Source organism: Canis lupus, chromosome 7 (genome assembly GCF_003254725.2).
Source record: "Canis lupus dingo isolate Sandy chromosome 7, ASM325472v2, whole genome shotgun sequence".
Classification (NCBI taxonomy): Eukaryota; Metazoa; Chordata; class Mammalia; order Carnivora; family Canidae; genus Canis; species Canis lupus.
The window spans coordinates 66,965,063-66,977,287 of NC_064249.1; the positions used below are offsets into that span (position 1 = coordinate 66,965,063).

The window sequence follows — 12,225 nt, forward strand, 5'->3', positions numbered from 1 at the left end:
AGGGGTCAGGCAAGGGGTGAAAAACAGAGAACAGCCTGGAAGGCTCTGAACACTCACTTATACTCTGGAGACGTCCCATCCAGCCACTTCCATTCGTTTTCATGCTCCGAGTCTGTGAGGCCTATCCAGTGGCTCTCTCTCCCTACCATCTGCTTTTTTATCCATTGCTGGAAAATAAATCAGTGACAGTATGTTATTATTTTGGAGGAATAGATACCTGGGAGAAATCCTCCGTCCCCTGCAACATTTGGAGGGAAAAAGGACATTGAAGGGAGTATGTATGTTAGAGCACCCACATGCTTCTGCTTTTTTTTTTTTTTTTTTTTTTTTACTGCACCTGTTTTGTTTTGCAGCATTTTGGGGCTTTGACACTTTTTCCTTCTATAAGTTTGTAGGGGAAATTTAAAGGATGTGTTTCCTCTTCTAAATCACCCAGACAACTCAATGAATTCCACCTTTCTATCACTCATTGCTCCAATGTTCTAATAATGCTAACAGCTGTGTCATTATCGAGCTCTTCTTCTGGCCAGGTCTCATGCCCGGCATGTCACAGCAACCAAGACAGTAAGTGGCTGAGCTAAGACTGGACCCAAGTCTCCATATTCTAAAGTCTGGACACCTGACTGGATGCTCATTCCCAGTCAGTTACTGCAGGAAACATCTGTTTTCAGGGCTGCTGCATCTGCTGAAGATACTTAGGGAAAAGGAAGAAAACTGCTGGAACAGTGTGGCACCAAAGAGCATTGTTGCTAGAGGGAGCTTAGTCTCAGTCTCAGCTTACTCATCACCCTATGATGTCACCCTATGAATAAAGCCATTAAACCTTGTGGGGGGGGGGGGCGGCTCAGTCTTCTTATCTGTAAAAGGGGGATGGTAATATCCACATGTTCTAGGGTGGCTGTGAGGTGAAAGGAGATATGCCTTGTACAGTGCTGGCACATGGTAGGGACATAGGGAGTGGTCACTGGTGTTAGCATGTGTGAGCTCTGCACCATAGCCTTCTTTGCTCTTCCTGACTGCTGAGGCCACATATCTGGTCCCTTGCACTAACTCCTACAGTGCTCATGCCCCTTTGCTTTTCTTTCTAGGTGTTTGGTTCCAGCCAGCAGGCTTCTCTTCTGCATTCTGGCTCTTTCAACAGCCACAGGGAGGAGCCACATATCTCCGGCCTTAATAAAAGGGGTATCTTCCAGGTGGAAGCAAGAGGACATAATTCCCGTGCCATGAATGCTTGTCACTGGATAAAGCCCAAATCTCCATAATGTGTTTTGTGTTTGGCCTTCTGTGTTTTGTGACTATGGATTTTTGATATTTTTGAATCCCTTGTAAGCAGGCAATTTCCAGATGTAAACTATCCTTAAATTATAGTTTTCTCCAAGCATGCTGCAGACATACCTGTTCCTCTCTGGTGTTGATGAAAACGAGATGTGAAGACTTGTCTTCACAGAAAAGTTTTGCATCCTCAAAAATTTCCTTCTCCACCGAAAAATAGTAGCATTTGTCTGTGAAGTTCTTCCAGTGAGGCGGGCAGCCTAGGGATGCAAATGCTTCAAATATGAATTAAAAGACAAACGCACACATGAAGCCCTATGCTTTTCTTCAGTTATTCTGTTTAAGAGGCCATGGCTTTGGCCTTGCTCCCTCGAAGGCCAGGGGCACTTCCCGTGTCCGTGTGTGAGCCTGCGACTGCCCGTGACGGACGCACTGGGAGCCAGCGTGGTGAGTCTGGGGGGCAGGCTGCAGAGCCCACAGTAGTTAAAACTACACAGCCTGGAAAATTAGTGGCGCTGGGCCTCAGTTCCCCTGTGTCTGGATTAGTCTTTAACAATGACAGAAGTTAACAGAAACAACCACCAAAGGCAGAGCAGATACAGATGTTCCACATCAGCCTGGAGTCATCTGGAACCAATCAATGACTGGATGGGAGAACCCAGAACCCAAACTGAGCTTGTGGGATAATGGAGATGACCAGAGTCGTGCTTCAGGAAATCAAGTGGAATTGGGTGTGAGTCAAAGGAGAGAAAAATAGGCTTGGTTGCTAACCAAACACTGAGGGTTTTTCAAGTCATTAAAATTTAATAATCGAATTTAGTAATTATAAAAAAAAAATAGAGGCACTGTTAAGACTCTCAAAAACAATGAAATCTGGGCTTTAGTAACAGAAAGTTCCATCTACATGGTTACAGAGGGGCCTTTATCCCCCGGTGAAGGGCATAAAATGAGGACAAGACTGGTTGGGGGTAGCCGGTCTTAGACTTTCATGAAGGACATGTCTGGGGATGCATCTGTCCCCAAGGGCCTGACTTAGCTAAATAAACAAGTGCTGGGGAGCGTGATGGCGTTTAGAGAGAAACACGTGTGCCTGAGTGACACCGCCTGGCACAGCAGCCTGTGAGCGGCAGGGCCACGTGCCTGCCCACATGGTGCCTTCAACGCCAAGTAAAGTGGGGCGGGGGCTGTGGGGGGGCTGTGGGTGGCTGGCCACGGGCGCACACAATGCCCCTGACCCCAGGGGTGAGGGAAGTCTCTTGCTTACCGTTGGCCTCTGGTGCGGAGGTCGGCTCGTCCTGCAGGGCCAGGGGCATCGCTGCCCCTGAGGGGCCTGAGGGGCCTGGGGGCCCAGGGGGTCCCTTTGGGCCCGGCATGCCCGGCACCCCAGGCAGGCCTGGCAGCCCCCGTGGTCCAGGCACTCCTGGCTCTCCCACGGTGCCCTGCAGTCCCTGGAAGCCAGGAGGGCCCTGAGGGCCGGGGAGGCCGTCCTTGCCGGGGGGCCCGGGGGGCCCTGGGTCTCCACTGGGGCCCTGGGGCCCGGGCTTCCCAGGGGATCCACGGGAGCCTTTGGGGCCCTGCAAGCCTTTGGAGCCTTTGCCGCCACGTTCTCCGGGGGGGCCGACTGGCCCAATTGGGCCCCTCTCTCCAGCCGGGCCAGGAGGACCAGGCTCCCCCTTCTCTCCTTTCTGTCCTTTGTTGCCAGTGGGACCAGGTGGTCCCTGCTGTCCTCTGTCACCTTTTGGACCCCTGGGGCCAGGAGGACCTAAAATATAAGAAAATGTAAATGGCATGAATGTGAAATCCATTGTGAATGGCAGTAAAGAATTTATCTTCTTATAGAATCTCCAATAAAAAAAAAATTCTAGACATACAAAATATATACATTAAGGAATGCTGCTTCTTTCACCATACTATTGTTGACAGTATTTTTTTTTTTTTTAGACAAAAAGGTTTCTTTACTGAGCTTACCCTTTCTGCTCCAAGCATTTAGAATATATCTGAATGGCACACAACCCTCTGGTAGCCACTGATGTTTCAGGGGGAGACACCTCCTCACGCCGGCACCGTAGCAGTGTCTTACACCATTAACTTGGGCTCCCTAGTCCTCTGGAACCATCCCAGCAGAAAAACCGTGCAGGCTGGGTTGGGGGATTCCCTCCTACTTGCTTCCTCTTTTCATTAATTTGACAAATACTTATTAACAACCTGTTATGTGGCAAGCACTGGACAAGAAGCTGTGGGATAAAAATTTGAATGAAAATGCCATCAACTGTTGAGAGGCACCATCCTGCTGATTCCTAGATTCCTTTGCCCCACCAAGTGTGGCCTCTTCTCTGTCACATCACTCTGGCCCTCCTGTCTCCCCCATGGTGCTGTGGGGATGCTGCCATCCTTGGGGCTGAGCCTCCCTCACCTGTGGACCAGCTCAGAGGGTCTTTGAGGGAAAGAGCTCTACAGGCTGGGCTGAGAAGAGGGTCATTTCCCCCAGTTTGTAGTCTAATAATGCAAACAGGAAGGTGGGCGAGAGAAAAAAATTGGTGATCATCAATTGTGCAGGTAAGAAAAAAAATGACACTGTTTTATTCCCAAAGGAAGAAGGCAGATATCTGCTCACCCCTTATCATCCTAGAGAAGCCCACATAACCTGGGATGTAAGTTCTCAGGGGCAACAGGGAACTGCACACAAATACACAATCAACTCATTTATAGAATGAACAAGTTCTCGAGGTACTTTCACGTACATTATGTCACCTGACCCTCATCTGTAACATTTTATTCCCAGAGTACATTTGGGGACATGTAGAGCCAGAGATGCCAAGCTGCTTCAACACCAGCTCCTCAAGACAGATCTACCCAGGAGAATGAGACATTGACAGTCATAGTCTAGTTGGTGGAGCTGGGACAGGAACTCTGGTGTTCTTATGCTGAAATGACTATACCTAGGACACTGTTCTCAAATATTCTATTCTCCAGAATTTTTAAGTCTCTGAAATCCCACTGTCCTACATGAGTAAGTGAAAGAGATCCATATTCGTTCTTTCCAAAGAATGGAAAGCCTTTCAGGCTGGGGTGGGCAGAAGTGCTGGGGAGATAAGTGTAGGTGGGCCTCTCATCCTGTGTTTTTCTTCTTCCCCTTGCCCCACTCCTCCCCCACCAGCTAGTCAGGACAGAACAGTGAAGCAGGCCTTCCTGCCTCAATCGGGAGATCTCTCTGCTGCAATCCCCCATTCTAGGCCTTGCTAGATGTCCACTGTACCTTCACACTATCCATGGACCCCACTAGCCCACTCATCTCTGTTCTCCCTTAGCAAGACCCTTGGCTCTAGACTCGGCTTTCCTTATTTAAGACTACCCATGGTGTCACCCTTGGATTTATTGGCAGACCTTCTACTCAGCTATTCAAGAGTTGATGCTAATAGTTAGGACTAGTCTCAACATGTCCTTTCTAGGGTTATCTGTTCCATAAGTGAGAGACTTGAGAAGACTTTGTGATGAAGAATTTTCTCTTTGAACCCAACTCACTGACTTCGGCCCCCCAACTCCTGGCTCTTCCCTATCATCAGATCTCCTGGTCCTTCTCTCCATCTCATAGTTGGATGGTCCATTTTCTCTGGAATGTCCTGCCAGCACTTGCACCCTGGCATGTCTAAAACTGATCTTACCCTCTTTATTGTTATGCCCTTCACCACATCATCACAATCATCTCTTCCTTCTATCACTCATCATGACCCAGTGTGGGTGTTGTCTTGATAGATTTTTACAATAACCTCTTAACTGCTCTTCCTACCTTTGATTCCTCTCCATTCATTCCATTCTGCAACCTTCCCACATATGTCTTCCTTACCCATCACTCTGATCTCCACTGGCTCTAGAATATCCAGCCCCCACTACTTGGTTATCAGTATTAAATCAAGGCTTTCATGACCTGGTCTAGCATGTATTTAATCCAACCTCCTCTCTGCTTCTGCAGATCTCTTCTCTTAGAATTTCCTCCCCATATCCATCTGGAAAACTCTGGTCCACCTACCAGGCAAACCTCCCAGGTGGAAGTTTTTCCTTTCTCTAATCTTTTAGTAACTGTTTATTCTTTGAGGGCACTTCCCCAATGAGCAGCTAGCAGTATCTGGTGCAATTGTCTTTATTCAGTGTTTATCAAATCAATGTGTGTTGCAGATCCAAAGACTTAGTGCATTAATGCCAACATTTTGGGCTCCAGGAGAGACCAGAAGGGAGACATTTCCGAGGAACAGTGGCCTGGTTGGTGTCCCTCACTTTATTCTAAGAAGTACAGCTCCACTCAATCTATGTATCAAGATGACCCTAGTTGCAGCTATGGAATGATCCTGGGGAGATCTTTCTTTCTTGACTACTCACATTTAAGAATTGATCCAGTGGTCTCTTCATTTGCAATCAGAGGTTTTTGGTTTTGTTTTTCTTTTTAAACTGGGGAAGCTCATTAAATGTGTTAGTAAAGATAGGGAAGGCGGATTTTCACTGCTAAATCTATCTCCTGTAAAAAAGTATCTTAGTTTTTTTGTGTCATTGAGGAGCAGTGTCCTAGAGATAAAAAGGGAGGAAGGTGGCGTATGCATTCCTCCATAATGGATGTAGCATTAGTGGAACAATACTGACAACAGAGGCCAAAACTGCCACCACTAAATTCTAATTTAGTTAGAATAGCAGCAAAAATAAAAGTAGCTTTTCTTCTCACCTATTTCTGTTTTATGTTCTATGGTTAGCCTTAAGAAATCCAAATAATGAAGAAGGTCTGTCGGGAAATTCAAGTGCTTTAGAGATTCTTTATCCTTATTCTCTTTAAGGGGTTTTGCCAATAATCAATATTTCTCAATTGCTCCCAACTGGATTTGGTATGTAATTGCAGGTCATGGGAAAGGAGTTTACCTGTGCCCATGGAATACTGACTGTTTAGGTGCTTGTCTTCCTGATGTGACAGACCAATGTGACAGAGAGTTCTATTTCTTCCAGAACACCTTCTTATGGTTTCTTTTCTTTTCTTTTCTTTCTTTCTTTCTTTCTTTCTTTCTTTCTTTCTTTCTTTCTTTCTTTCTTTCTTTCTTTCTTTCTTCTTTCTTTCTTTTCTTTCTTTCGATTTAATTTATTTATTAATGAGAGAGAGAGAGAGAAAGAGAGGCAGAGACACAGGCAGAGGGAGGAGCAGGCTCCATGCAGGGAGACCTATACGGACTCGATCCCAGGACTCTGGGATTACGCCCTGAGCCGAAGGCAGATGCTCAACCACTGAGCCATTTGGGCGTCCCACCTTCCTCTGGTTTCCTACAGAACTCCAGAGACACACAAATCTCTCTTCCTCTCCTGATATGAATCCAAGACTTCCCTTACCTAGGATGATAGCTTTTCATTAATCTTCTATCTTTCTGGGGCTGGTGGTTTATGGTATTCAGCTATCTCCCTCTGAACTGAAGTGCTTCTCAAATGTCTCCATTCACTCCACATAGAAATTGTGACTTATTTTAAGAACAGCACCAAACATGGATCCCACAGTCACTGCAAAATATCAGGAGGTGCTAACTTCCAGATCTTGGGAAGGAAAGGGAAAGGTATCAAGAGAAGATGCAAGTTTTTGCCTTGATAAAGGTCAAAAATCTTACTTGTGATGTATTTTCCAGCAGGATGAGCATAAAAACTGATTTTTTTACATGAAGCACAACATCCATTACAAGTTATTTCTCTCTTAAATAAGATAAAGTTTAATACTCCATGACTGTGGATAAACTCCTGGCAAGCACAGTGTTCTTGATTTCTTCATCCATTGCTGCCTCGGCCTTGGGAAAACCATCACAGTGCTAGAGCAGGAAGCTGGCCTGCCAATGCTGGGCTAAATAAAAATGTACTCTATGTGTCCCATGTGTAAGAGGAGTCATTCGGATACGTAAGTACTTAGTAAGACCATACTTTGCTCATTAAGACTTAGAAATTTCCTACTTACTTCTTTTTAAAAATTACTGAGGAAAAAAAGCTAAAACCACTTTAAAAGCCAGTACTGGACACCCATAAAAAATAGATTATTAATGCCAGGGGTATATCTTCCTCTAGGACTTGGGACTCAAGCATTGCTTATTAGCATCTGGATGATCACAGACTTTTAGGTCTTTTTTTTTATTTTTTTTTTTAAATTTATGATAGTCACACAGAGAGAGAGAAAGAGAGAGGCAGAGACACAGGCAGAGGGAGAAGCAGGCTCCATGCACGGGGAGCCCGACGTGGGATTCAATCCCGGGTCTCCAGGATCGCTCCCTGGGCCAAAGGCAGGCACCAAACCGCTGCGCCACCCAGGGATCCCACAGACTTTTAGGTCTTACTTGACTCTTTCATTGGGCAGCTGCTGAAGTGAAAATAAAATGAAGACATGCCACCCCTAGTATCTTAAAACCAAACAGATAAATGACACGAGAGTAGTTACAAGCTTGTGCAGTAGCAACTTGTCTTCAGAGTTGAGAATGTGGTCATGCTACATGTGGAGGCACATGTGATGGCCCATTCAGAAGCAAATCTGAGAGCTGCTTTCACGGCCAAGCTAGTGGCTCCCTGGCTCTAGGTTCTGAAAATGCCAGGATACCCACAGTGCTGGTCAAGCCATCACAACCTCCAGAAATGTCTAAATATGACTTAAACCAGGACTGTAAGCAGCCTGTGTTTCACTGCCAGCAAAACCACCTCCCTGTGTCCCCCACCTTCCAGAACAGGGAGCCTAAAACACCTGAATCCTCTAACAAGCAGTGTAAAGAGCACAGCTGACTTTAAAGTCACTGTGCTGTTTCTGCTTTGGAAACCAAACTGCAGGCCTTGGGGAGGGCCCAGCCTTGTGTCCTCCCCTTAATTTTCCAATTTGTTTGCCAACAAAACAGAAAGTAGAGAAAACTTTAATTCTTACTGCCATCCAAAATTTTGGAGACTTGATTTTAGAACCTCAAGTGGTAAGGTTGGAAGATAGAGAAAACTAGAAATATAATCGGAGACATTTTTGCTTCTCATTTAAAAAATCTCCCAAACTAACCAAACATTTCTTAAACACCTACATTATGAAAAAGTCATTCTGTTTCACTGAGGTACTTTAAAAGCACTTGTTTCACCAAGGAAATTTAAAGATATTATTCAGCAATCATTTTGAAAAATAATTTGATTATTGACCTCATGTTTAAGACTACCTTCTGGAAGCTTCTGCCACAGAAGCTCCTCCTCCACAAATATACCCTTGTCCACAGGGTATATTTAAACCACCACTTCTTACCAACTAGCCACACTTTGCTTCTATGCCTTCAAATGCCTGCTCTCAAGGGTCCTCAGATGAGCAGACTTATTTGAGGAAGCGTGGCAAGAGTGGGTAGGGTTGGCAATGAGAGAAACTGAGGCCTCGGCCCTGATCCTTTCAGCCTTCCTAGGTGTCTGTCAAGATCCAGCTCAAATGTCGATCTCTTACTGAAACCTCTATGGGTTGTTCTCCTGAAAATAAACTCTCCCACATTTCAACCTCCCAAACAGGCCATCTGTTCTCTTTTATCATCACACAGCAGCAGGGTGTCATGTGGAAGCATGGTTTTGGGAACTAGAAAGATCCCAGTTTAGCACTGTCTGACATTTACTAGCCCCTTGACCTTGGGTAAGTTACTCAGGCTCTCTGTGCCACGGTTCCCATCCCTGCAAATGGGGAATGCTGGTAATTCCGACCTTGAAGAGATGTAACAATGAAAGCAGACAATTCAGCCACATGCTCAGCAGCAGGACTGGCATATTGCAGACAATGGACTGAAAAAGGAGTTGAAGCTAGCTGTCAGCAGCATCCGAGTCTCATTCCCCTCCAGGGCTCACAGCAGGCTGCCAGCAGGAAGTACTTGTAGACCCAAATCCACGCTGACCCCCTTCTGTACAATTTTATTCCTTGGGCATATGAAGCTGCTGTTTTTCACTGTGGTGTAGTGGCTGGGGCTGCAGCAGAGGGGAAATCTTGGGTAGGCACTGAACTTACACTTGGGTATGAATATTATTAGCCAACCGCCTGCTGGCACCACTCGAAGAGCTGTATTTACATTATCTCATTAAGTTCACCTAACTCTAAATGGTAGACACGGATGAGGAACGTGGTGTTTGTGTCCAGGTCTGTCCCATTCCAGAGCTCTTGTTCTTACCCACTAAATCTGATGCCTCTCTGAGAAGAGCAGAGGAGGGGAACCCTCTGATTGTGCTAGGAGGGTGTAACTTACATTCTCTGCAGCTTACGGAGGAACACCTCAGGGTGAACTTCCCACCCAAGAGCGTCTTATGAGGCATGAAGTCCTCCATGTACATAATGAGCATAAAAATATTTACATTATTTGTAACAAAAAAGTAAGGTTTTCTTAAGGTTATTTTGGTTTATGGATATAGAGCTAACTGTTGCTGGGAATCACCATGGGGTTCAACGTCTGTTTCCACGTTATTATGTAGCTTCGTGCAAGCAGTCACTTCAGCTTCTACTTGGAGAAAGGCCACGTATCCTGGGCCTGAGCTGCCCTGTAAACCCAAAGGCCCACGACGAGCGAGGCCAAAGGATTTCCCAGGAAGCATCAGAGCATTTTGATCCTTGCAGAGGCAAGGCCAGCATAATGCAAAGTGCATCCAATCCTGCTCCATCCTGCTTTGTCCCATGGTTCCCTCATCCTCAGGGAGGAGAGCTGCTTGGAGGGAAAGAGGAAAGGCAGGGGAGAAGGGCACCGGGGAAATGGAGCTCTGCCCCCAGGCTCTGACTGTTCTGGAGGAGGCCGAACACGCGGAACAGAAAGGGGGCTGCCTGGTTGACTTGAGAAGTTTCCAAGGTCAACTCACAAAAAGTGCCGGTAATGAAAAGACCAAGGATAAAAGTAATATGGAAAGGCGAATGAGAAAAGGAAAATACCATTCAGAAGCCAGGATCTCTGGGGTTTTAGAAACAGCGAGTCAGAAACCTCCTTCTAAGAGACATGTTCCAATTAATACGTCTGAACGGGCCTCTCTTCCTGCACGTCCTCTGTCCGTCCCTCCACCTACCTGCTCAAGCTAAAAACCGAGGACATGGCCTGCTCCTGTCTCGCTCCCCCTCCGCTGCCAATCCACCTGTCAGCCTCGTCCAGCCGCATACACCGGCCCCGGCCTTGCATCCACACCCCTGTACCCAGCACCCTTACCACACAGTCCCTTGTGGCTGCTCCTCTGGGTTTAGGACACTTTGGGTCGGAAACTCCTGAGCACCGAACAGGGTCAAGAACACGTTGGTGTGAACTCTGAGTATGCACAGCCCGCTGCACCTGCAGATTCCTCCCGTCGGCCGAGCAGGGCTACAGGAAGCCGGACAGGGCTGCCCTGCAGTCTGCCTGCAATGCTCCTCCTGAATGAGGACACCCTTTCTCTCATCTCCAAGTCACCCACAAGTGGCCCATAGCCCCTCATTGGACCCCTGTCCCCATACCCAGAATGACCTTTCAAAAATATAAATCAGATCACGTTACCACCGTGCTTAAAACCTCTCTTATCGCCCTTCGAATGAAACCCAGCTCCCCACCCTCACAGACTCCTTCAGGGGCACTGAGGACCGGAAAGGGGGTAGGCACTTTAAGCGATTATAGACAGGGTTAACAGCATGGGCTTGGTATGTCCTTCATTTTGGACATTAAATTTTTATTGATATAATCAAAGATCACATTAGATTCACTGACAGACATAATAACTTGCTTACAGTCAACTGAAACCGCCATGCATTCATGCATACACTCTCCCATCAACATTTGTCTCGTCTTTTCCAACTATAAGCAGGATTTTACGTGTACTTCCTATTACCTTCATTTTTCTGGCATCTCTTTATTATTCTAGTTTCTCTGGGTCATACTGGGTTGTGATTTATCATCCACGGGCTAGTATATATATAGTTTCATGTCACACAAGTAAAGTATTGGATTATCAGGTCATCCATATCCTCATGCTAATCACTGACAAAGCTGTTGAACAGGCCCCTGTCGCCTGCCATCCAGACCTGCTGCCAGCCTCACAGGGGCTCCTCAACTACCATCCTTTATACTCATTCTGTGGTAAACACAACCTAGGGTTGCTCCCAATGACTCACGCCTTGTGTCATCCCTTCCCCTTCAGTGTGGAACCTGTGAGTTGCTTCTAGCCAACAGAACATGGCAAAGGTGATGGCATGTCACCCCCCTGACTTACATTAGATAAGATTACATTACATAACGCTTTCTCAGCAGACTAGAGTGAGTGACTCCCTTGCCGGCTTTGAAGAAGCTGCAGTGCTATCAGATGGGCACATGGCAAGGCTCTCTAGGCCAATAGCTCCCTTCACCCCAAAAAACACCAGCAACCTCAATCTCACATTTGCAAGGACATGAATTCTGTCAAGCACCTGAGAGAGGGTAGAAATGGATCTTTCCCCAGTCAATCCTCTGATGAAACCTCAGCCCCTTGATGACACTGTACCCTGGTGTAAAGACTTTGAGCAGAGGACCCAAGCCTTGCCCAGACACCTGATCTACAGATACTATGAGACAAGAAATGGGTGTTGTCCTAAGCTGCAGAGTTTGTAATTTGTTACACAGCATAGAAAACCAATATAACCAATAAATCCACCTAACTGTGCTGTAATCCAGGACCTATTTTCTCCATCTTGTTCTTAACAGCATCAGTGACAAATGCCTTGGTAAAATCCAGATATGCTATTTTTCATTCTCCTAATTTAAAAATCTAGTAGCTCTGTTAATGTGCAGAAATAAGATTAGGTTCACCTGCCTTCTTCATTCTGATGATTTCTGCTTTCCTGAAAGCTCACAAATTATCCTCTTAACAACTTCTCAGGCTAGAAGACAAATTCCCCACTGTACACAGTGTGTCTATACATCTATACCCTCTTTCTGAAAATCAGGATTAGTTTGCTTATAGGAAGTCTCCTGATACTCT

General features: G+C 46.1%; 1 protein-coding gene and 1 long non-coding RNA gene across 2 annotated transcripts in view; one reads left to right on the top strand and one right to left on the bottom strand.

Annotated features, from left to right (window-relative positions):
- Window positions 1-1,584, top strand: part of LOC112647987 (uncharacterized) — a 75,883-nt gene extending 74,299 nt beyond the window's left edge. The window contains exon 3 of the long non-coding RNA XR_003128633.3: window positions 1,089-1,584. This is a non-coding gene — a long non-coding RNA (uncharacterized LOC112647987). The remainder of the gene's footprint in view (window positions 1-1,088) is intronic.
- The window catches only part of COLEC12 (collectin subfamily member 12), a 180,866-nt gene that overhangs the window by 18,901 nt on the left and 149,740 nt on the right, over window positions 1-12,225 (bottom strand). Inside the window, exons 6-8 of the mRNA XM_025429360.3 lie at window positions 2,537-3,034; window positions 1,396-1,532; window positions 58-167 (exon numbers count right to left, since the gene is read on the bottom strand). Of these exons, the coding sequence (XP_025285145.1) occupies window positions 58-167; window positions 1,396-1,532; window positions 2,537-3,034 (745 nt within the window). The remainder of the gene's footprint in view (window positions 1-57; window positions 168-1,395; window positions 1,533-2,536; window positions 3,035-12,225) is intronic.